The sequence below is a fragment of the Octopus sinensis genome, linkage group LG7 (assembly GCF_006345805.1).
Source record: "Octopus sinensis linkage group LG7, ASM634580v1, whole genome shotgun sequence".
Classification (NCBI taxonomy): domain Eukaryota; kingdom Metazoa; phylum Mollusca; class Cephalopoda; order Octopoda; family Octopodidae; genus Octopus; species Octopus sinensis.
In genome coordinates, this window is record NC_043003.1 from 29,701,426 (window position 1) to 29,728,057 (window position 26,632).

Here is a 26,632-nt window from a genome sequence, read left to right on the forward strand (position 1 = left end):
TAGAGATATATCTATACATATCCAACCCGTGCTAGCACAGAAAACGGACGTTAAACGATGATGATGATACACACACCATGAAAAGTGTGTGCACGTGCACACACCACAAAAACTACACACACACACACATATATATATATCTTCCAATTCTACTCCAAAGTGCTACACAATGGAGCTTAACCCCAAACCATGTCATCATTGCAGAGTGAATTTCTTCCACACAGCTGTAGTGGCATATATATCCTCATTTAATGTCTGGCATATGCTGAATGGTTTGACAGGATATGACAATCGAAGGACTAGATCTGTACCAGTGCCTGCTTTGGTATGCTTTCTATGGGTGGTTGTCCTCCCTAACAGCAGCTACGTTACAGAGTGGTGTACTGGATGCTTTTTTTTTTTTTATAGTCGAAGCACATTTGGTCACCATATATCTTGGAAGACTGAGCCTTGAGAAAGGTAACTTTACATGAAGAGATGAAGGGTTAATGTATGAGAGAAGGAGCCAGAGCAGAACAGGTTTCTTATTGTAGAGGGGCTATATGGCTATTCACATTCTAAGAATAGTGAGTTGAGGTCATTGTGGTAGAGCTGGAAAGAGATAGTAGTAGTTGTGATGAGGTGTCTGGGTGGTTCCTCATGGTTCAAGATAAGTAGAAGTGAGAATCAGGGTATGAGGTGTGGCTAGGTAGGAGTTGCAAGAGTATGGTGTGAAAGGGGAATGGATGAGAGGTGGCTTTAATGAACAAAGAACAAGTGTTGAGGGGATGGAAAGTAGGTGTCAGTTGTAGAGTTTATTTAGGCTTAAGGGTGGATAAGGAGTGAAAGTGTAAAGCAGTATTCCTGTCACCTATCTACCCTTGCCATTTAGTAATGCTCCCTACTAGCACTTTCCTTCAAGGTTTTCCAAGCTTATCTTTTGTCCTTTATTGCCCTGTCAACTATGCTTCATCACCTTGTTAATTTTAGATTGACTGGGATATTTTCCTCCAGCTATGTCGCTGATTTATAACCCAAAGCAGGTTATTTCATAGACACCCAAGTTATCTGTGCTACAGATATCTAAATCGTCCTCCCTATTGTGATGTGTTAATTAGTTCTCAAAATCTATTCCCAATTGCTGGATTTTTACTCTCCATATCTTCCTTGTGGTCATTTGTTTCTGGATCTGCCTAGCTCTGACTCTGAAGTCACTATTCACTAATCCATACTGTGTATTGCATTGCTCACCGGCAAAGTTGGTATTTACAATAGATCTTTTGTCTCTATTTCCTGGTGAAAATATTATCTGACTTGTGTGTCAGCTAGATTGGTAGGTGATGAGCTGCCTAGCAGGTTTCCTAAAGTGTGTGTTGCAAATTGTTAGATCAATTGCATAACATTATACCTTCCTTTTTTTTTTTAACCATATCCATAGTCTCCACACATATTATAGAAGACATCAACATGCAGGCCAACATGTATTTTGAAATCACTGTCAATCATCATTGAGGTAAACAAGTTACCATCAGTTTCATACTATTGCACTTTTACTCTGAAATCATCAGATATATGTACAAATGGCTACTGGCAAGATAAGATTATTTCAGAAAACAATATTTTATCAGAAAAAAAGGTGCCTTTTAAAAGCTAGATATTTTTTGTCTATTAAATATTGAAACAAATATTTTGAAATATTCCTGCCTCTCTGTTAGAAAGCACAAGAACTTACACAATGAAAACTTCTGCTTACCAAATTCAATCAAGTCCTTGGTTGGTCCAAAGCTGTAGCAGAAGACACTCGCCCAAGGTGCCATGCAGTGGGACCAAACCCAAAACCATGTGAATGATGTTTTTAATTTGTCTTGTGTTTAGTGAATGTAGCCATGTATGATTAAGACATCTAAATGTAAAGGCATATAGTAATTATATAACCATAGATTTTAGGTGTGTCAAGATATAGAAGTGTGTTTATAGAGCAACTTTAACATGCAAAATAAGGTCTGACTTTCAGAATTGTAGTATGAAATGCTAGCAAAAGAGGTATTTCCTAGTGAAAATTTCAATTCTGGAATTTAAAAAGGTGTTCTGTTATAATCAAGTCATCAGCCAAGCACACTGATAAAACAAATAGCACAAAATTAGCAACCCACATCTAGAAACTGAATGACAACAACATTGTTTACAGCATCAAATAGGAGGCGTTTGAGAGATCAAAGCTGTAGGAAAATGGAATAAAGAAATGCAGCCTGTGTAGCAGAAAGAATACATATCCTGCTAAAGTCAAAAAACAACAGTTCATTTTCTATGGCTGCGTGACTTCTCTGCTGCCAACCTTCACCTGTTTCCAATCTTCCAACCTCGTAAGCAACAAATTTGTGGGGAACTGGAAACAAAACGACACTGACTGAGCCTTTTATTTGCAGCATGTTAAGAATCTTCGATATGCTTTCATGCTGGACGGACTTGCAAACAAACAATGCTCTCTGTACAAGCTGTAATGCATTTAACAGCCAACAAACACGGGAAGACAAGGGGAAATACGAACCCGTGTACTCAAACTGACATTCTTTTATACATATGTGTATGGATATAAAACCCAAGCCCTTTTGTTTGTGAGTCAAACATGCTAATCATTAGGGCATGTGCCTTGTATATGTGTGTTTCTCACTGCCTGACAATCTATTGGTTTGCTTCTTAAAAAGAGTACAAGCTTCGATTCAAGGAGTGGTAACTGCATTGGCCGTGTCAAAGACTACAGTAAGATCAACAAATTGAGTACTTGAGGTTAAATACACTTACGAAGTTGCCTAGAAGAGAAAATTATGTCCATTATGCTTTCGTATCCAACTTGCGAGCAGGAAGTTAGTTTACTTGCTTAGAGTTGCGTCCCTTACTTTGGTAAATTAACAGATATGCTGAATTTAAAAGTTTAATTCAGAAATGGCATCCAATAAAGATCTCGCGTACACGAGATTTGGTGTGCCATGTAAAAAAAAAAAAAAATTCTATCTATTTTTTTAATGATGGAGAATGCTTTGAACTTGTAGGCTAAACGATCATAGCATAAGCTGTCTGTTAGCAGAAGATACAAATAGTTTCTGACTATGCACATAAGCTCATATATATGTATATATTTTCACACACTGTTCTTTTTGCCTTCCTATTTCAAGGTTAATTCCCGTATTTTCTTTTTCTCTTCGGGGCTGGAGATCATTAATGTTTTATGAAAAGAATAGGATGGAAATAGAAATTAATCTGTATTGCATGCATCTAAATGATAATTTGCATCGACATCGTGTGTATGTTTATATATATATTGTTTATGATGATTCAAATCCCACTGAGATCAACTTGGCATTTCATCCTTTCAAGATTGGAGCAATCTATTATCCTCATCTCCTAAATTTCCTGGCCTTGTGCCAAAATTTGAAACCATTATTATAATTATGATACTTCATTATAGTTTTATGACAGCTAAATTATCAAGTTGCATCATACTCTCGATATGAGACTCAAATCTGGCTATCATAAAAAATCCTTATATTTTCATAATTAAATATTAGGAATTGTATAAAAAGAATTGTTAAAATATTTTGTGTATTGTAGAAATATAACCAATTTATTGCACATAATTTTCAAAGCCAAAATTTTATACAGAGCCCCAAGGGCCATGTGGACCCCAGTTGAGAACTACTGTTACAGAAAATCTATCCACAGCACTGCTTAAGCATGCCTGCTATATAATTTGAGCTTGGAAGCTGCTAGCATGTTGGTAGATAATTTCTACTGGCTTTCTGTAAGGGAACTATGACTTCCAAAGTCATTTCAAGATTATCCCATTTGGTATTCATTCCTGGCAATAGCAAAGGAACTTGAAATGCATTCATCAGTCCACAAAGGATGCTCTGAAATGATGGTTTTTATTACCTATTGTCTGTTGTGAAGAAAATTCTCACATTAAAGTATAGTAAAAACGGCCTTTTTACTGGTCAAATATGCCCCAAACATATTTGAACTGATGCAAAAGTTTGTTTATTCAACACTATTTCATGTGCCTATTACATATCTCATTCTCTCTCTCATTATATATATATATACATACACACACACACATCAACATGTATAAATGTGTATATATCTGCATGTGTTTTCCCCTACCATCACTTGACAACCAGTGTTGGCTTGTTTATGTCCCTAGAACTTAGGAGTTCAACAATAGAGACCAATAGAACAAGTACCAGGGTTAAAAATAAGTACTGGGAGCAATTTGTTAAACTAAACTCTTCAAGGCATGGCCATAGTTCGACAAGCAAAGATATCTACATGTATGTGTATATAATTATGTTCATCTATGTATATATAGACGAACATACTGTCACTTGTTTATTTTTCAGGAGTGGCTGTGTGGTAAGTAGCTTGCTTACCAACCACATGGTTCCAGGTTCAGTCCCATTGCGTGGCACCTTCTACTATAGCCTTGGGCCAACCAAAGCCATGAGTGGATTTGGTAGACGGAAACTGAAAGAAGCCCGTCGTATATATATATATAATATATATATATATATATATATGTAGGTCCCGGGTTGAGTCGGGGTTAACCACAGTAAATAAGGTACTCAATACATAGCAGAGTAAATTAATTTATTATATAGAAGGAGCTTCTCAAGTATGCATAGGTATAAACATATGTTGTCCAACCCATGCTAGCATGGAGAACGGACGCTAAATGATGATGATGATGTATGCATTTATGTACTTAAGTGTATATAGATGCGCGTGTGTGTATCATCATCATCATCATCATCGTCGTTTAACGTCCGTTCTCCATGCTAGCATGGGTTGGACGGTTCGACCGGGGTTCTGGGAAGCCAGAAGGCTGCACCAGGCTCCAGTCTAATTTGGCAATGTTTCTACAGCTGGATGCCCTTCCTAACGCCAACCACTCCGTGAGTGTAGTGGGTGCTTTTTACGTGCCACCTGCACAGCTATGTGTACGCATATATATATATATGTGTGTATGTGTATATATGTATGAATGTATATGTGTATGTATATATATGTATGTGTATATATATTTATTAATGTATATGTATGGACTAGTCTTCTGTGGGTGTATTGAGGTATGTATGTGTATGCGTGTAGACATGAATCAGTAGGTACGTGTACGTATGTGAATGTATGTATGTATGAATATAACATGTGCGTGTGTGTATGGGTATGAGTGTACGTGTGAGTGTTTGCATTCGTATCAGTGAGTAGATAGATAAACTGACTCTTTAGACCATCCCTTGAAACTGGCTGACTGAGGTCAAGATAAAAATAAAGATATAAACAAAAGTAATAATAAAATTAAAATAAGGGAATAAAAATGTGTGTGCATGTATATGCATGTGTATATGTGTGTATGTATATATATGTGCGAGTGTGTATACATATATGTATATGTGTATTTGTGTGTATGTACATGGGTATGTGTATATATATGTATATATATATGTATGTATATATGTATATGTATGTATATATGTGTATGTATGTATATATATAGATATATGTGAATATGTGTGTGTATATATATATATATATATGTAGATGTACAAGTGAGAGTCTCCTTACTTACCTAAAACTCTATTTTTCTATTTATTCTTTTATTTATTCTTACCACCGATTCCTTTGACCACTCCCCTAATAATGATAGTTTTGCGCCATGCCTACCCCCAAAAAAGTCCCCACCACCACCCATTTAAACCTGCCTAAATGTATAAATGCCAAAACAACTCTTGTCTACTAGCTTCCTGATGATTTCTTTTGAATGAAACAGTTCTAGTCCTGTAGAAGCTCCTTCTATATAATAATATATATATATACATATATATATATATATATAGTTTGTGTGTCTGTGTTTGTCTCCCCAACATCACTTGACAACCGATGCTGGTGTGTTTATGTCCTGTAACTTAGCAGTTCGGCAAAAGAGACCGATAGAATAAGTACTAGGCTTACAAAGAATAAGTCCTGGGGTCAATTTGCTCGACTAAAGGCGATGCTCCAGCATGACTAAAACAAGTAAAACAGTATATATATATATATATGCATATATCTTAAGTAAATGCTCTGGGTATTAAAAGAAATTGCTAGAGAAATACCTAATCATTGACACTGCATTTGACAATAACAAATATATATATATATATATATAATAGCAACAGTATATAACAAGTGTTCTGCTAGAGCCTAGTTTTGATTAATTCCTTGTGTTGAATTTAGTAAATGGAAGCTACAAAAGTCATTTAAAAAACAATTCTTGTAAAACTTGTTTCCTTTTCTACAGAATTTTGCTGAGAAGGAAATTGAATTAGGGTCAGAGGTCACTAATACCATTTATTTAATGCCCATTTTTCTATGCTATCATAGGTTGGGCAGGACTATTAAAAGTAGCATTTTATGGTTGGACATCCTTCCGACTCTTGCCGCCTTTTCAAACAAGTGGGGATGGTTTTTGTCCATTTATTAATTATTATTTTTAGTAATCTTTGGCAGTGCAGCACAAGCGACAGTATTGTCAACATGGAATATAAACATCATCTCATTTCACTCACATTGTGACAAGCAAAGCCATGGAATGTAAACATGTGAACATATGCACACATCAAATGCATTCACACTCTGCTCTTCTACCAACCTCTTCAGTACCCTCTAGTGTCTCCTTGCCCCTCCTCATCTGCCAACTTTTCTCTCCTCCACAGCCTCTCAGCCTTCCCAGCACCTTTCCTCATCTTTTTTCCCTCTGACCTAACTCCACATTTCTTTCCTTCAATGATTCTCAGTATTCTTCTCCAACCTAGTCCATTGCACCTATTCGTCACACATTCTGTCCATACTTTCTCCTTATAATGTTAGATAGCCCAAGACCTCAACCCACATATCAGTACTCATCTGTCCCTCTCCTTTTCTCAATAACTCGTTACTAATCCTTTCCCTCTCTCCTAGTCTTGGCCATACTTCTCCATCCTCTTCTCTTACTTATCACTGCTCATCCCTTAAACTAAGATCAGTCCTCCTCACTCCTCTGTTCCATTTCAGTTATGGGAGCCATTTTCGGGCCCTTTGTGTAAGTTACATCACAATTGTCACTGGTTCCAGTGCCATGAAAATAAGTACCCAGTACGATCTGAAAAGTAGTCAACATTAGAACGTGTATCTAGCCATTAGAAACCACACCAGACTAGATACTGGAGCATTACATAGTCCTCCGTTTGCCTAATCTTGTTGCACCATCCAACTCATGCCTGTATGAAAGGCAGATGTTAAATTATGATAATGTGGATGTGTGTATACATATGAGGTGTCTGTGAATGTTTACAATATATGCTGAGCTATGGCTACAAACATTGACATCAGCAATTGTGACATCTGCTGACAGTGTTCCTATCAACATATTGTCTACAAGCTCTGCCTTTTCATATTCGGCTGGCATAAAAAAAAAAAGTGCCTTACTTGATAAAGGGTTGGCAACATGATGGCTGTAAAAAAAAATCCAGTTCAACAAATTCTGTCTAAATCCATGCAAACATGGGAAAGTTGACTTTAAAATGGTGAAGATACATAGAGGAAGAAAGCATAGAACAGTTTATTGAAAAGATGACAATTTTTTTATAGCAATATTTTATTATAACTTAGAAAAAAAATATTGAAAGAAAAAAAAAGAGGAACATACTGTCACTTGTTTATTTTTTGTTTGTTTTCGTTTTGTAGGTTTTTTTTACCTCTTGAAAGAATTGAGGTTAATGGTATGGTAGGTAGAGTAGTTAATGACACCACACAGTTTTTGTTGTATCTATTATTACTCTCCCCACCACACACACATACACACACACACTAATTGTCAAAATACATTGATTGATTGATTGGATTTGATTGATTAAGGCTAAAAAAAATCACATCCAAGCATTGTTTTCCAACCCTGGTGGCAATCACCAGTGTCTGCTGAAGACAAGCTTTCTTGGTTTTTATTTTTTCTTTCCGAGACAACAGCCACATTGGAATCTCACAAAATCTAAGACATATTGAAGAAAATAGTAGAAAAGAAATATTTCCTATCTGATGATGAACCATTTTTTTTTTTTTATATTATACATATTACTTCTTTTGTTATGTTAAGTACAAAAATTGCTCATAAGTTCCCTCAAAATGTTTAAGTTATCTGCTCTTGACTAACTGCTCAACAGTACAAGAGGGCAGGTCATAATACAGGCTTCATGGTTTGTTTCCCACTATTGTTGTGGTGGCCCTCCAGCCCTACCACTTAGTTGTCTTCATTGTTATCAAAGTTGACACATAGGAGCCCTCACTTTCAGTCAGTTAACATTTCATACAAATATTCCATTAAAGCCAGGAGCTTAAATATTTCCTTTCCTTCACCAAAATGACAAAATACAGCAGTAACGTTAAATTAAATTAGTTTTTCTCCCCCCACCACCCATCTATAAAAATTGGGTTCCAATTTTTAAAAGCAATACAATGAGATTATGACTAGAAAAAGAAAAGGGGATAGGAGAAATAAGTTACAAATGTTACTGTTTCTGCAAAGAGAAAACATTTAATAAATAGGGGGTGATTTTGGTGCTGACCACAATCTATTTCTAGCATTATTCTCTTCCTAAGTTCTAGTTATGATTTGAACTCCTGACCAGAATGCCAAAAATAAAAAATCAAACCTCACAACAGCCACAGCATTGTGTTCCTAGATTAAGGCAAACCATTTATTTTCAGCCTGACTGTTTGGCAAGAAGTTTGAGTGTTTACATATACAAAAGGCATTCAGTAGAAAAGAGATTTGCTCTAATAACAGTTTACTTTTAGTTTGTTGGCCACAATTAAGGCCATGCTGGAGCATTGCCTTTCAAGGTTAAAATATTTAAAAATAAACAAAACATTTTCACTAACAAGGATAAACAATTGTAAAAACCGACAAAAAAGAAGAAGGAAAAAAAACTCTAAAACTTTGCTTGCTTCCTATGTGTGTTTTAGAGATGAGACACTTGTCAAGATTATATTGTTGCTCAACCACATACAATTAAATAATTGAAAAATAGTTTCAGTTAAAATAATCTCTTGAATTGAAAAGAAAAAGCAAAAAAATAACTTTTGAATTTTTTCTTTCACCATTGCAGTAAAATATAAAGATTTGAAAGTCAGATGAAGATGTTGATTGTTATTCCATGAAGAGCATTTGATGTAAATAAACTGATAGGTGGAAGTTAAGGAAGACATATTAGACCTAAACAAGGTCAGTCAACTGACTTTTACACCCTACATACCACAGACAGACATACTTCTGACACTTAGTGACTGCTACTTCACAATTTTAAATGTCAATGTGACCAACATGTGCCAGATGCAAGTTTATAATTGAACAGACATTAAATTTTCCACCACCAAGTTTTTAATTGTCTAACACCTGTAATGATAATGGCATGTCTGTCAGTAGTATTAGTGTCATGTTTGTTACTAATGTAGCAATGGAGTGTCCAACCAGTTAGTGTAGCAGTGGAGTGCCAACCACCCAGTCACACTGGCTTTGTCCTATCATTCTACCTTAAAAGTGTGAACATTGTTAAATGAAGAATTGACCATACTTATCATTAAATCACAGACACACACAAGTGACCACACTGAAATGTTAAAAATATATCCAGAAAATCTATTTAAATCAAGTGGGAACACCGTAGCTGGTTGGGTTCAAACAGTGAAGCCACGCACTGAGTTTGGGGTGGATTGGGATGGCAGGCTTTAAGAGCAACCATAGTAAATTACAGCAAACCAGTTGTGTAACAGAAACTTTATAGGTATATGGACACTTACTAGCATTAGAATATGTCTGCTATTGTCAAATATTGAGAAGTTAATCTGTTACAGATAGAATATGTATACAATGGAAAGTCAGGTATATAATTCAGTAGGTACTTACAGGAGAAATAGATATCTGAGGGTCACTACTAGAGAAAAAGTGGCATTCACAATACAACAGTGTTCTGTAATGCAGGCAATAAGTTGTAGACGAATTAACTGTCTTTCATACTACTCTGTGTGTGTGTGTGTGTGTGTGTGTGTGCATGCACATATATATATAAATATACACACACACATGTGCAATCTTTGCATGTAAACCAGCAGCTCATCTGAGCTATACATGTAAGTGGAGATGTGTTGATTCTTAACTATGAGCAGGACAGCCTGAAAAGCTAAGAAAAAGGACAAAGTATCATGAATGAAATAAACTGATTGAGTGGATGATCCAGTTTTGATGTTTAGATGTGTTAGAGTTAACCACAAGCTACTGGTGTACCTCTCACAGCCTTTCCTAACATCCAATCCATTCTACAGACAGTAGCAGGGGTTAGTCTTACACAAGATCATCTAACCAGTTTAATTATAAATGTACCACTTTACACAAGTCCTGTAAGACAGGGATAGTAGAAAGGGTTCAAGTGCTGGTGGTGAGAATAACTGTGGTGGCAGTGTCACTTCATTATGAGAAAACACTCTTTGTGAATAAAGTGAGAGGAATACTCAGAGTGTAATACTCCAAGCTTAATATGTGTGTGTGTATATGTGATTGTATATGTTACATGAGCTTTTATTTTGCACAGTGACTGTAACCAAATAATCCATTAGAAACATCCCTCTTTCCAGCTGTCATCATACCCTGGAGATGTTATTGCAGAAGTTGGTGGCTTTTCTTGAGGTTTAAATGGGATTCCAGATCTAGGCAAAAACAAAGTAAGAAAAAATGTTTTTTTTTTAATGATCAGAAAGGAGAGAATCAAAGTTAAAGGAGTCCAGTACTCATAGAGATTTATTGAAGTAGGTGAAAGCATATTTAATCACTGGACCATATTTCCAATGAAATACACTGTTTGAATTAATTTTCAAAATAATTAAGTATTTGGAGCAATTGAATAAAATAACTGAGTCTTATTTGAAACATAATTAAGGTCTTGTTTGGAACATAACCTCACTGAATGCTTTTAAATGAAATTATAATGAGAAGTTTAAATTTAAATATGAACATTTTAAAATTAGAGGTTTTGTAGAATTAAACCAAATACTCTGTATAATCAAACCACAGTCATTGATTAAAGCAGATAATTTGTGTAATTAAATCAAATTGTGTCATTCAAGCAGAGGCATTGATTAATTAAAGCAGAAATTTTGTATAATTAAACAAGAAACTTTTTGTTATTAAATCGGAGCTGATCTGGGGCAGGTTGGTATCAAAAAGTATAAACAATAAAACATGTCGTGACAAACATAATATTAAGTAATAAAAAGATTTTCCCCGTTTTCCACAAAATACAAAAGACAACTCCAAACATGTTTGAGCCTTATTAGGTATCCTCTGTTGTAGCATAACCTCAAAGTAACTTGCTCAAGTATTATTTTGCTTAGTGAGTTGAGAAAAATTATTAAGTAAATAAATATATAAAAACAATTTGGGGTTAGGTATCCAGGACAAATTTGCCTAACAAGAAATGTTGCTAGAAGTAATATATGTATGTAGAAAGATATTTCAAATGACCTATTGACAATCTGGTCATATCAGGCATAGCTAGAGATAATCTTGTTGCTGCATTCTATCAGAATGTCTATATCTAAGAAAAGAGCCACTTCCTTAGAGCAAGGTCTAGGGACTTATACTCATAACTTCCTCTACTGGACTTTGAAATGTTCTCATCTTAAGACATTACAGGTCTGGAAACACAAAACAGAAATAAACTGAAGCTCATAAACCAGCAAGTTATAAGTCTATGTACTTGCTTTAATCATTTTGGGTTTTTTTTGTTGAAATATACTGCTTTTGGTTCAATTAATTTTAAAAATAATAAAGAACTTAGTAAAATAATTTTGTCATTATATAGCTAGTGTTTGGAACATAAATAACAATGAATTTTGATGGGAACTCTTAATTGAGATAATTTTAAAACAAGTAATTTGAATTGTAGAACCAGTGGCAGTCTCCAGCAGATTGATATTGGAAGGGTTAAATATATGCATGGAGGCATGGATGTAGAACAGTTAAATGTTACCTTTACTGTCAATATTGTATAGGTTACCATAGCTATCAATATCCAAAACTTGTGCACTTTTAAACCAGTTACATAACTGTTTCTGTCATTCTACTTAAACAAAATAGATGCCATTCAGAATAATGAACGAGCCTCTAAATAGTCACCAATATCAAGAAACAAGATTCCACCAGATGACTATACTAGCCAATTTGGGGACCACTACATGGTCATTCAAGTTACTAGAAATAGCAGGCAAATCCTGTTCATATCATTTTAAAAGAAGCAAGGACACACTAGAGAATCATCTGAAAAAACTGCATGTCCTAGCTTGAATGCCAATAATCAGGGCAGATCTGGGCTAAACAGAATAATTAAGGGTCACATTAATATGGACAAACTGCAGGTCACATGTGGCTCGTGAGACTTTCTGAGTTAGTATGCCTAACAAAAAATCACCTTGAATTTTTGTTTAGCTATGTTGCTCAGCTGATGATGAGTCATGCCTTATGTGGCTGGCTTCTTGGAAAAGGGTTCCCATGACTGGGTTTACACTGTAAAATCATTTGTTCCAAAAATTCAGGTAAAGATATCTAAAACTCTGTTGTATCATTAGTTGTGAATGTATGTTTTTGAAATACACTATTCTGGTAAGGGTAAGATATAAAGGAAAGCAAGAGGAAGAGGAACATACCTTCTGGGAGCTGGTAAACTAGAGCGTGGTGCAGAAGATGGCCTTGGTATTGATCTACGAGCAGACATAGATCCTGGTTGTGGAAGATTACTTCTGATAGGTGAAGATCCTCTACGAACATTGTTTGGTTGTTTCAGGTGACTAACTAAAGGTGAGGTTGGTCGACCTGGTTGCTGTAGGCGTGATGGTTGTCGTGTTGCTGATTCTGGTGTGCCCCCTGCCACATACAGCATTTCATCACTGCAGGCATCAAGACTAGAGTCACTGGAGTATATAGGGGGTGGTGGTGTTACTAACTTATACATGTTAGACATCCCTCTACGTCCTTCATCTGTTCAATGAGAAAGAGAACATATAAATTTACTGTTGTTTGTTTCAGAGGAAAAATAGAAAAAAAGAATTCAAAATATAAAATGGATCATGGTGAGACAAATGAAGAGAAGGTGAGAGGACAGAAAGAATAAACAGTCATAGATAATGTCGGGGATGCTAAAGGGTTGTAACACATTCAAAACTGTACAGTATCATTTAAACACACACACAAAGAGTGTGCACAAGAAAAAGAAGAGCAACATACCTTGTGGATGGTGGTTAATACAGTTTATTTGGTTTTGGCTACTAAATGGACTGTCAGGAGGACTGTTGGACTCAGAGCCACCATTTGATGCCATGCTGTGACTGTTTCGCCGGGAAGATGACATACTTTCTGGTAATGAAATAGCAGTATATAACGATGTATAATATATACATACACACACACTGTGACATTTCTTGTGTAAATATGTGTCTGTGCATGTACATCAATTTGGAAAGGGATGAATTTAAATGAGACTAGTCGCCAGAATGGTCATGGCAGAGTAGACTTCAAGGATATACCTGATTCCATCAATCCCCAATATTTATCTCAGTAATTTTGAAGAATAAAACAGTGTGAATATGTGAGCAAGTGCTTGTATTAGTGTGTGTGTGCGTATACACGCATATGCATCAATGATAAATGAAAGAATTACTGCTCAATAAATCCTAGAAGTATTTCTAGAGTTACTCCTATCTTATGGTAATGTAGTTATGTATGAAATGGTAGAGATGTAGGGTTGAGGGTTGAAAATGAAAGCTGAATGTGGTGGAGGTACTATATCATACTGTGCAGAGAGTTAGCACCATGTACCACAAGAAAAGGTACCTGTTACTCACTGAGATGTGTAGAAAGTATAAATGTCTTCTAGGGCTTGTTGCTAAAATCAAGTTCCATGGAGTAAAACAGATGAGAGATGAATTTTACTCTGGAGAGAATGCTGGTCTATTGTATAAAGTAACACACACACAATGATCTGGTACCTATCTATTCTTAACACAGTCACAAAACTGAGACAATGTAGAATAATGTTCTGGTGAGAAACACAATGAAACACTGGCAAAACAGCAGATTTGAACTCTTGATCTATAGTGGCCTAGTATCTCTTGCACTTGATTATGATGTTTCTAAATGTGTTACCTACATAAAGTGACAGTTTTGTGATTTGAATGTTGTCTATTTAAGGGAATATAAAATGAGACATGAGTAGCATCTATGTAAGGTGATATGAATGCAACAGAAGCACTGGTGTAAAGGAATGTGAAATGCATGTGACATGAATGAAGCAGTCTATATTACAGATGAAATGTTATGTTTGATAATGTGAAATCCATGTTATGCAATAGGAAATGAAACAGTGACATCTATGAAATGTGAAATATGTAACAGGGGTGGCAATGAGTTAGCAAAGACAAAAATGGTGGTACAAAAACAATATCATGAATGAGTGTTAGCAATGTATAACATATTAAAGTGTTAGCAGTTTTAGTTAGAATGATGGAGTTTTGTCAATGAGTGGAGTGAAGTGAAGCAACATCTACAATGGTGGTATGTTAGTAACATCTTGAATGATGAGTTAATGATGTACAACATGGTTAGCAACACTGATAAATGGTGAAATGTAAGCAATGACAGATGAAATGTCTCAAAATGATGTTAATGATAATGATAATAGTAATAATTCTTTCTAATTTTGGCACAAGGCCAGCAATTTTGAGGGAAGCAGGTAAGTCAATTACATCAACCCCAATACTTGACTGTTACTTTATTTTATTCAACCTGAAAGGATGAAATGCAAAGTTGACTTCAGCAGGATTTAAACTCAGAATGTAAAGAGCTGGAAGAAATGTTGCTAAGCAGTTTACTTGACACACTAATGATTCTGCCAGCTCATCATCTTAATGATAACATTAAACTTCAAATGAAATTATATATTTATATATACATATGAGAATAAAAATGCTTTTTTTTTGTACAAACTGTTTCCTGTTGATTAAGAAAGAAATATTGCTGTGTCATACATAGTCTACACCATCAGAAGGTGCTAAGGCTATCCTATTACAATAACCTCAATAAGGCATGCCAGAGCCTGCCCCACTACAGCAACTATTGAACAACAACATCAACAATAACAACAGCAACAAGATGCAAACTTGAAACAATGACCCAAACCCTCTCTTGCATTTAGAGCAAGGGAGGTTTCCTTGAAAGTGTAAAGGTTTCTAAGATGTACAACTAACTTTATTGGTAGTTACGGAGTCCAGCAGAAAGGAAGAAGGATTAAATTTTACAATATTGAATTTACACTTGATTAGCAGCAAAACTGCACCAACAATCTGAATAGATTTTCTAGAAAGTAATTTTCAATTGAAGAAACAGTAAGATGAATAAACAAAGAATCAACGAGCGGTGAGTGGATAGTAAAAAAAATTAAAAAATAGAACCAATGACAAGGAAAGTGAATGATTAAATGAGGGGATCAATGTATTAGTTAGAGGACTGATCAAATAGTAGATCATTATAGAGGGTAGAGACTGATCAGATCGTGGGTCAGGATAGAGGATAAATCTGTAGACTGATCAATGGGTTGTCAATATAGAGAAGAGAGATGGATTAAATGATAGATCAGTGTAGAGGATAGAGACAGGTTAAATGGTAGATCAATGTAAAGAATAGAGACAGAATAAGTAGAGGATCAGTGTGGAAGATAGAGATGGATTAAATGGTGAAGCAGTTGAAGTTGAAGCAATCATAACATTAATTCATAATCCAGCCAGACAGAGGATCAATGCAGAGAATATAGAATGTAATTTAATCAGATGAAGGAACAAAGAGTAGGATATAATAACCCAATTAATCAGATTATCAAAACTACCAAAACTTTATCTTGAAGGAATGAGTCAAGTGTCTCACTGGAAACAATAGAAATTCTAAGAAGACAGCAATAAATTATACACTTTCACCTGTTTAGTCTATACAGACCAGTTTCACACTTAAAAGTTCAGAGAAGTTTTATTTTTTGTATTTAAACACCTTACAGGAATGATAGGTCTACAATTTATTTGGAAGAGGAGACACAGACAAATAAACATTGATAAAAATCTATGAACTGTGAGTAGAAAATTACGAAAGTAGCAGAAGGGGTGACATAATTCTCTGAAGGGGTAAGCTGGTAAGAGGTAGGGTCAGTGGTGACACCACTGTAGGACTCCATCATGTTATCAGGTTGAAAAGTGGGGAAATTAAGGACAAATGTTGACTGACCATCACGTCCAGGGCTAGACCGATTGGAACCAACAGGAGAAACTGTCGTGCTTGGTTCAGAATCACTAATTCCTGCTGAAGAGCTTGGCTGTGGAATTTGGCGTGGCCGGTAAACTGATAAAAATAAGACGAAATCAAAACAGGTAGAGAGCAGCGACTTGGCAAACAGGGTAGTAAATAATTCAATGGAAATGTGTCAAACAGCAAGCCACAATTGAGACAAGGCCATTGGGTTTAATGAAGCTGTGTGGGGGTTGTTCCAAGCAGCATCCAAAACGTTGAGACAAGGAAACACTGAATATTATAATGACGACAAAAATAATAATACTAACAGTAACAATAATGCATGTTAATAGGGTACAAACAAGCCAAGACTAGGCATATAGAGAGGCAAGGAAAACAAGGAGGGATAGGTGAAGTTGCATTTAGAAGAGAAGATGTAGAAATTTAGGTTCAAGTAGAGGAGAAGTGATAATGCTATTTGCAACACCGACACCAACAGACACACACACACACGTATGTGTATATAGGTGTATATATGTATGTATGTGTATATATATATATATATATATGTGTGTGTGTGTGTGTGTGTATGTATATATATCTGTGTGTATATATGTGTGTGTGTATATATATATATATGTATATATGTGTAGATTTATATTTTTATATATATATGTATGTATGTGTATATATATATATATATATGTATATGTGTGTATATATATGTATGTATATGAGTATATATATGTGTGTATATCTATATATATGTGTGTGTGTGTGTATGTATATGGTCTGTGCGGACATATGTTTCATGCAAGGATGAGGCTCATCTGTCATCGAAAAAACCAGCATAACACATTAAAAAGGAAACAAAAGCTAGACTTGTAAATGAGGAATAGCTGCTGTCACTCTTGTGAGTGAGTGTGTATATATGTATGCGTGTTTATATATATATATATAATATATATATATACTCACACATATATATATACATGTATGCATATATACATACACTGACATAATGTAGTGAATACAAGTTAGTGCATACAGACATGAGAAAAAACATAATATGCAAAACGTAGAGTATGGGCTACATTTCATTAAAATAGAAAATATATATATATAATTGTGAGCTACACTTTGTTATACAACAAATGAAACTGCAGACCAGACAAACCAATTGTTAGTGCAGAAGAAAAAATAACAATAACAAGGATCAAAGACCAAATTTTTGGTCAGGAGACAAAGGACTTCAGTAAGTGAACTTATTAAAATGGTACAAACATTAGAGTAGAGAAAAAGCTGTAAGTAACAAACTGTCAATATTAGAAGAGCAAGGGGTTAGAGATTTAGAAGACAGAGAAAGAGAGAGGTAAGTAACAAGCAAGAGAGAGAGACAGAGGAGAGAGGTGAAAGGATATAAAATGCATTAACCATTCTTGAATAATGACTTGATTGATTTGTGAGAGACAAACTTCAGTAAAATATTGTCAGATGGAGTAACAAGTAAGTAATGTTGAACACATGACAGGGATAACATCACCCTCTTCACACATGTACACATCAGTGTGCATTACACACACACACACACACACACACACTGTAGAGAGTGTCATATATACTTTTTACATACAGAGTGCATGTTACACATACAGCTACCACACTGAGGAAAGTATTATAAGCAAACAGTTGCACACTATAGAGATAGTGACATTCACGAGTGCACACATATACACACATATCAGAGACAATTTCACAAGAGAGAAAGAAAGAGAGAGGCAGACAGACAGACAGATACAAAGACAAAAAGCCAGAAATGCATCAAGATGATTCAGCATTCACTTTAGGACTAAGACCACCTATGGACATTATGTAAGACTTCCGAGACACAAATAGTGGCTCTAAGGTTAAACTGCTTATACCATTGTTTAGAGTTCAAACCTTATCATGGTTGTATATTTTGCTATTTCTAAAATGATTAATACTATGAAGAGTAACCATCTCAACTATGCCAACACTAGCCCGATGTATACAATATGGCCCACTTTATTCAAACCCATTTTTATTGTCAACTTTCTGATTCCAAAAGAAGCCTTTACACATTTACTGATCTGCAAGAAATAGCAGCGAAACTTTCCTAAAATCACAGTTTATTGAATTAACAACTGACGGATTCAAGGAAGAGATGGTGATGACTGAAACAGCTTTAATCAGGATTAAGCTGTGGTTAAACAATGTTCAGAAACTGAACCCTCCTGTTTCAGATCTTTCAGAAATGGCCCTCACTACCTATTAACTGCTTTGTCCATGGAGAAAGAGCAATGACTGAAGCTGGGAAACATAGCTCAAACACAGGCAACAGCTAAAGACACCCCAGGACCAGGTGGTGGTATTAAACCAAGTAATAAATTAAGTCTGCCTCTGAAAAATAGGGATTATTTCTGTCAACCAAATTTCACTCATGTGGCTTTAGTTGACCCATGGATATGGTGTGTTGCACTGTGGGATGAACTTAAAATTACATTGTTGTGAAACAAACTTCTTAACTACAAAAGTTATGTCAGCACCCATGTCTGATACTTCCTCCTTCAAGCTCTGTATAAACAGTACTCATCTCATATTCTCCACTACTAATGTAACATGACTCCCTCTCTCTTAGCCTCCCATGGTAGATCAACATGAGTCACTTACTGGTAGACTGTACCTATCAATGTTATATCCACATCTACATGTCAACACAGTTTGATTTGTGTCTTATGGGATGGTGAAGAATATGGTAGGATAGTCATTCCCCCAGTGGTAATAAATATAAAAAAAAAAGCTATACAGAGAAGAAACACGAAGTCAATTAATTGACAGTGTAACAAGGAGCAGCAACATCACATTTCATACAAGATACACTAGCAGTGTTTAATATACCACACATACTGTTAAGGGGTTACTATAAGCAGGAATAAAAAAGTGCAACAAAAATAAAATCAACATAATAATTAATAATAAAATAAAATAAAATAAAATAAAATAAATAATAATGGTTTCAAATTTTGGCACACGGCCAGTAATTTTTGAGGGAAAAGGGTTGGTCAATGACATTGGCCCCAATACTTAACTGGTACTTTATATTATTGACCCTAAAAAAACAAAAGGTAAAGTCGATATTGAACATCGTGAGCTGAGACAAATACCTTGATGTTCTAATATTCTTCCAATCAATCCACTGTCTTTGAATAATTTCTTAAATGGGTACAAAGCCTACTAGATATTTTGGGGGAAAGCCATATCAACCCTGGATTTGAACTCAGAATGGAAAGAGCTGGAACAAATACCACAGGGCAATTCTGTTCAATACTAAATTAGATTCTACTAGCTTGTTGCTCTTATAACAAATAACAATAACTTTACAAAAATATGTATATTAAATATACATATTAGGTGCAGTTCTAGATGTGTGGTAAGAAGTTTGCTTTCTAGCCACATGGTCTTGAGTTCAGGTTGTTCCATCGGTTGATCAACTGGAACACTCGCTGCCATAACCAATGGAGTGCCAGTTATTGACTGACTCTAAGAAACATTTTATCAAACACTAATCCATATCCGGTGTCAGGGAAGAGATTAAAATAGCAGTCAAGACAGACACACTGACTCAGAAGTTAAAATGCTGGACTACTAACCACAGGCTCATGGGTTCAAACATCACAACTACAGCATTTGTTTGGTCAGCAAGAGCTAAGGCATACAATTATTTGCCCCAGTCTGCCTGGTCAACTAACAAGTGTTACCTTTATATTTTGCAGTCCCATGATTAATAATAAGAATATTTAACTCTAAAATCCTTGGTTCCCTTGTATTATCTTATTGTAAAATTAATGGAAGCTATTACATGCATGGAAAAAAGAACAATAAAACAGAAAGGAAACAATAAAAAGAAAGAAGGAAAAACAATATCACTGGTACTAAAAAGATTTGGAAACATTTAATCGCTTCCCTAAAGAGAGATTTACTATTTTAATTTATAGATTTGATAAGCTAGCCAAGTATAACTAGATTAGTTTAAGCATTTTAGGGCCCACACTACAACAATTACACAATCTGAAAAAAAAATAGGCTCTCCTGAAGAGGTTCTGTAGATACGTGGTCTGATCAATAAGTATCCAGACTGTTGCCATAGTAATGAAGCTAAAGAAAACAGAGAAAAGCCACTTGGCACAGATTGACCTTGAACACTGCAGTCCGTGTGCACTAAGTTTTAATGTTCTACCTCACTTCTAAGCACTGCTGTAAGCAGTGCTTGGAAGGAAGGTGTGTAACATGTAATCGTTGCATTGACCATGACAGAGAAAGTTGAGCAGAGAAGCTGCATCAAATTTTGCAAAAAAATTTGGTGATATCTGCTCAGAGGCCTACGCAAAAATTTCAAAAGTTTTCATCATTCTCAACACAATCAAGGAGATCTTGTACAATTGAAACCAGAGTGTCTTTTTGGTCAGCTGAAAGCAGTTTTGGCACAAACTTGGCAGGTATGCATCTATACCCAAATCTTCAGTGATAATGGACTGAACTGTAACTAATCTGCACATCCTCTGATAACTCATGGATGGTGATTCAACGATTTCCCCTCACAATTGCATGCACATCTGCAATGTTTTTTTTCAGTTCTGCTGGTTGCAGGTGTCCCAGAATGTTTGTCAATATCCATATTTTTTCAGGCATCTTGGAAACGTCTGAACCACTTGTACACTTGTGTGCAGCTCATACACCCACTTCCATATACTTTCTGCAACATTCGTGCAAGCCTCTGAGCAGGTATCACAATGACAACTTTCTCTGTCATGGTCAATGCAAAGATCACACACTACACACCTTCCTCCCAAGCACTACTCAAAACAGCAGAAGTGAGCTACAACATTAAAACTTAGTGTGCATGCACAACAGAGTTCAAGCAGCTTCACTCTGCATGCTTTAGTTTTGTTACTATAGCAACAGTCCAAATACTTATTGATCAGACTTTGTATTCGCATCAGAACTCTCCAGTTCACCCATCATTCACGAGAGTGGAGAAAGAAATATAGCCTTGCTGAGGTTGTAGAGAGTCAATGAGACACCATATCACTATCCCCTTCACCACCAAACTATCAAATTAATTAGGAAAGGTTGGTTACTTAGAAACTTCAATATAGTTAAGAAGTTCTAAGAATGACATGACAGCAAAGGAAGACATGAGCTATAAGAGGAGAAAGAGCTGAAAGCAGCTGTTTAATCTACTCCCTATTGATATTCAACAGAGATGTCAAGTTGTTCCTCTCAGCTTTCTTCCACTAAGATTTATCATATTAAACAGATCACAATGGAATTTCAATGTAGGTTGATAGTCATACCAACAACTAATACAATTTAAAATCCATCACCAACACCTTGAATAACTCATACAATAAAAAATTTAAAGTTAGTGTAGCTCTGATAAACTCCATTGAATAGTCAAACCACTAGATCCATTCTACACTAAAACTTCCACTGGTGTCTGGTACAACAATACTTTATCAACCTTCACCCATTGACCATCATGAAGGCAGTTCAAGTCTTCGCCGACTGACTTACCTTTCCTGGGAGAAGACAGAGGTGAAATGCTTTGTCGTAAACCTGCAAATAAAGATGTTAATGATATCACTAAGACACATTCAGACTAGAACACAAAGTAATTTATGGTACATCAGATATAGCAATATATCAAATGATACTATAACATAAGTTTATTTGATACTGTCCAAAACTGATCAGTATTATTTCTCAGAGATATAATAGGTTATCACCAAGTGGTTATTACATAAAGAGTTATCACCAAGTGATTATTACATAAAGAGTTATTATCAAGTGGTTATTACATAAAGTTATCATCAAGTGGGTATTACATAAAGATATTGCTGATATTGTTCTAACAATATATATACCATAGACCATGGTGTATTTTCACTGAATGAAAGATACTACATGTGATATCCAATATATACCATAGTAAGTTGGGGTTTTTTTTTTCATTATTATCAAATGTGTCATTTCTTTAGAGAGCTGCAGATTAAGAATAAGATTTTGAACCAGATCAACAGTACTATTCCATGTTTAAAACACTACACACAGCTAGCTGTGAGAACATAACAGATTTGAATAACAATGTAAAGTGGTAGCATTGTTAAATTGATGAGAATTTTATAGGCTTACTGTGTTCAAGCCTATTTCTAAGTACAACTTGAAGAGGACAGGTATTGCCAAACTAACTTTCATGATAAAGAGCTCAACCAAGTATTACGTGACCCATTATCACCACTTCTTTACATACTACCTTCCAGGAATATTCTGGGTTGATAATCAAACTGTGGTTGATGAGATAACAGAAAAATATCACAAACTAACATATCGTCGCTTAATTTAGCAGATCCTCAACACACCTCAGTGAATTACTGTCATTGAAGGAAGCTATTACATGGTCACTTGATATGCTTGAGTATGCAATCTGAGCTAAATCTCATTCAAATCACACTAAAAGGACTTAGATAATGTACTCTGAGATATACCACATTTTCCAGCAGACAAGTCAAATTTTTCAGACCAAAAAATTCCATGTGAAATACAGCAGGAATTGGAAAGGCAGTGATGATGCTTGAATGTTTACACTATATACTATGCTGATTTGTATATCAGAAAATACAATAAAATCTAGAAAAACAAAGAAGACAAGATGATCATTGTTGGAACATTTTAGATCATAGGTCTTCTGGATTGGAACTGACCTGAGATTAAACTATAATAGCTGATAATAAGCAAATGCTGTGTGTTCTACACAGTGCCAGCTTTTTACCTAGACTGAGTGTGCCCTGATATTGGTTTCAGATTTTGGCACAAGGCCAGTAATTTCAGGAGAAGGGGAAAGTTGATTACATTGACTCTAGTGCTCAACTGGTACTTAATGTATCAACCCCGAAAGGATAAAAGGCAAAGTCAACCTCAGTAGAATTTGAACTCAGAACCAGAAGACAGATGAAATGCCACTAAGCATTTTGCCTGGTGTGCTGATTCTGCCAGCCCATCACCACACTGTGCCCTAATATTGGTTTCAAATTCTGGCACTAGGCCAGCAATTTGAGAAGAGAGGAAAAGTCAACTGGTCTTATTTTATCAACTCCAAAAGGTGGAGCTTGAACTCAGAAAATAAAGACAGACTCAATGCCACTAAGCATTTTGTTCAGCATGCTAACAATTCTGCCAACTCACAGCCTTAGCCAAAACCATAATAATAATAATCATGATAATTACTTAGGTATAAGTCCATATACTTTAAGTAACTAAAAAAAGCAAGATTATTTAATAATCCAAAAGCAAAATCACTTACTTTCTTCCTGCAATTTAGCCATGTTCTGAATATCTGAAACATCTGGGATACGGTTGGCAACTTGGCTTTGCGGTTCTGTCTCCTTGTTGGACGTACTTTCTACAGGTAGTAAGCGAAGTGATTCCTTATTTTTCTTAGGTCTAGTGAAAGTGTTTGTGTCAACACGAGTCCCTGAAAAGACAAAAATTGGTTGATATATAAAAGATATGTCAACTTAACTGTAGAATTCACAACCTGGAAGAGGAAACTAACAGAACATTAAACAATGAATAGTGAAAACAAGAAACCATTGAAAGAATTCTATCTTCAAATACTGTTTAAATTTTCTGAAGAACACAGCAGGGTATTATGGAGGAAAGTATATATATCATTGATTGGAGTGACACACAACCTCCAGCCAATAATATATTATGATGCTGACAAAAGCAATTATATTTTTTTGTCTCTAGAAGAGATGATAAGTAAAGTTAACTCTGGTGGGATCTAAACAGAAGACCATAGGACAGAAGTAAATACTGCCAGTATTTTACAGTTTTTGCCACATGACTGGGTGAATAAAATTTGTAGGGAAGAAATTCAAGCTACCATATTGTACACATTACACTCTTGGAGTGGTTGGTGTTAGGAAGGGTATCCAGCCATAGAAACCATGCCAAATCAGACTGGAGTCTGGTGTAGCCTTCCAGTTTGCCAGCCATGGTCAAACCGTCCAACCCATGACAGCATGAACAGACGTTAAATGATGATAATGATGATGATGATTGTTTCCAGTATATGACCAGTAGTTATTTTATCAACCCTTAAGGCATAACAGACAAAGACATTCCAAGGGGATGTGAACTGGATTGCCAAAGAATTTGGTTATCCCAAAGATGATGTTTCACTTCAAGCATAATACTTTGAGCTCGGTTATGTGTGTGTGTGTATGTAACATTGTATCTCAAGGCAAATAACAACATTGGCCACAATGTGTGTCTATGTAAGTTAGTTTAACTTTAGATATAATACAAAGAAAAGTTAGTTACGTAAATTGATATGAAATATCCAAATACAGGATTGCAGTTTGTAACTATATCTATGTAAATGTGAATATTCATGTCTTCAGTACTCTCATACAGACTAACACATGTCCAGAAGTTTTTACAATGTGTAACTGTGCATTTGCCTTTGTATCAGAAGTGCAGTAAATGCATAATTAACACATTTCATATCCTTCAAAACCTGTCGGGGAGGGGAGGGGGCACAAGCGTGGCTGTGTGGTAAGAAGCTTGTTTCCCAACCACATGGTTCTGGGTTCAATCCCACTGCATGGCACCTCGGGCAAGTATCTTCTACTATAACCTTGGGCCAACCAAAGCCTTGTGAGTGAATTTGGTAGACGGAAACTGAAAGAAGCTCATCGTGTGTGTGTGTACATGTTCCCCCCCCCCACTGTCACTTGACAACTAATGCTGGTGTGTTTATGTCCCTGTAACTTAGGAGTTCGGCAAAAGGGACCAATACAATAAGTATTAGGCTTACAAAGAATAAGTCCTGGGGTCAATTTGATTGACTAAAGGCAGTGCTCCAGCATGGCTGCAATCAAATGACTGAAACAAGTAAAAGAATAAAGGAATACACACACACACGATTTTGCTTGGGAATAGTGGTACTAATAACCAGTTGTTAGAACTCATTACAAAAATATACATATGGTTTAGCAATAAATGAGTACAGTAATAATAATAAAATCCACTTCATTAGCTTACAGATGTTTCTGCTGAAGGAAGCAGCGCACCTAGAACTGAATGCTTGTGCAACATCTTATAGCTTCATGGGAATCACTAAAATGAAGTATATGTATATTCTGGAAAGCATTTAAATACATACACTTCATTTCAATGGCTCCAACAAAGCTATAAAATGTTGCACAAGTACTCAGCTCTAAGTGTACAGCTTTTCATAGAAGAAACAGCTGCAAGGTAATGGAGTTGATTACATGATTCTTGTTCCCTTGTCATTAATTTATGTGTGTGTGTGCATATATATATATATATATATATAAGGGAGAGTCATTTTTGCCAATAAAAATGCACACCCTGGTTACATTTTGCTTCTTTATTACCATTAGTCAACTGATTAGCTACTTAACTATTTACTTGATCAATCATTTGAAAAAGCAATCAGTTTGTCGGAGTTTTTTGTTGCCATTTGTAACCTCAACAACAAAGTGCCCTCAATGACCTGTCACAGCCACAAACTAGATTCACTGTGTTTTATCTCAGTATTCATAGTCTTTGGCTTGTGTGTCAAACTAACCTTCCTAAGGTATGACACCTATTTCAACATGAAATTTGTAAAACAATTTCCCAAAAGCAATATATATATATATATATATATATATATATATATCATAAGAGCACTCAGAGAGTGCACACATTCACCAGTGCAACACTAACATCCTCTCGGCGATAAGCCAGAGACGATTTTTAAAATAAGAATATCTGACATAAACTCTACTGCTCTCACAAATGAGAATACTAAAAATGAACCCGACTGCTCTCAAAAATTAACTAAAAAAAAATGGGAAAAATAATCCAGAATTCTTGTCCGGTACCAGATTTAACCCAAAATCTAATCAGTTCGTGCCAGTCACAAGGCCAAACATCCTTGAAAGTTTCAATCGAATCCATCCAGTGGTTCTTGAGATATATTGTCCACAGACAAACAAGCAAACAAACACAACTGAAAACAATACCTCCGCATTTGCTAAGGTTGAGGTAATAATAATCCTTGGATGGAATTTATAAATATTTTAATGCATCCAAGGATTGTTATTATCATTACTATATTTATCCTATATTATATCAGCACAGCTTGGTGTGACCCCAAAACACCAGTTGGCA

The 26,632-nt window shown here is 35.5% G+C and overlaps 1 protein-coding gene across 3 annotated transcripts in view; it reads right to left on the bottom strand.

The window, feature by feature from the left end:
- Window positions 1-7,719: 7,719 nt before the first annotated feature.
- The window catches only part of LOC115214304 (SLAIN motif-containing protein 2), a 114,207-nt gene continuing 95,294 nt past the window's right edge, over window positions 7,720-26,632 (bottom strand). For 2 of the 3 annotated variants that reach the window (XM_029783472.2, XM_029783471.2), the window contains 6 exons: window positions 23,748-23,918; window positions 21,962-22,003; window positions 16,364-16,477; window positions 13,322-13,450; window positions 12,745-13,075; window positions 7,720-10,749 (listed from right to left, as the gene is read on the bottom strand). In XM_029783472.2, the coding sequence (XP_029639332.1) occupies window positions 10,656-10,749; window positions 12,745-13,075; window positions 13,322-13,450; window positions 16,364-16,477; window positions 21,962-22,003; window positions 23,748-23,918 (881 nt within the window). In that variant the 3' untranslated portion in view covers window positions 7,720-10,655. The remainder of the gene's footprint in view (window positions 10,750-12,744; window positions 13,076-13,321; window positions 13,451-16,363; window positions 16,478-21,961; window positions 22,004-23,747; window positions 23,919-26,632) is intronic. The other variant, XM_029783473.2, reaches the window with a different exon arrangement.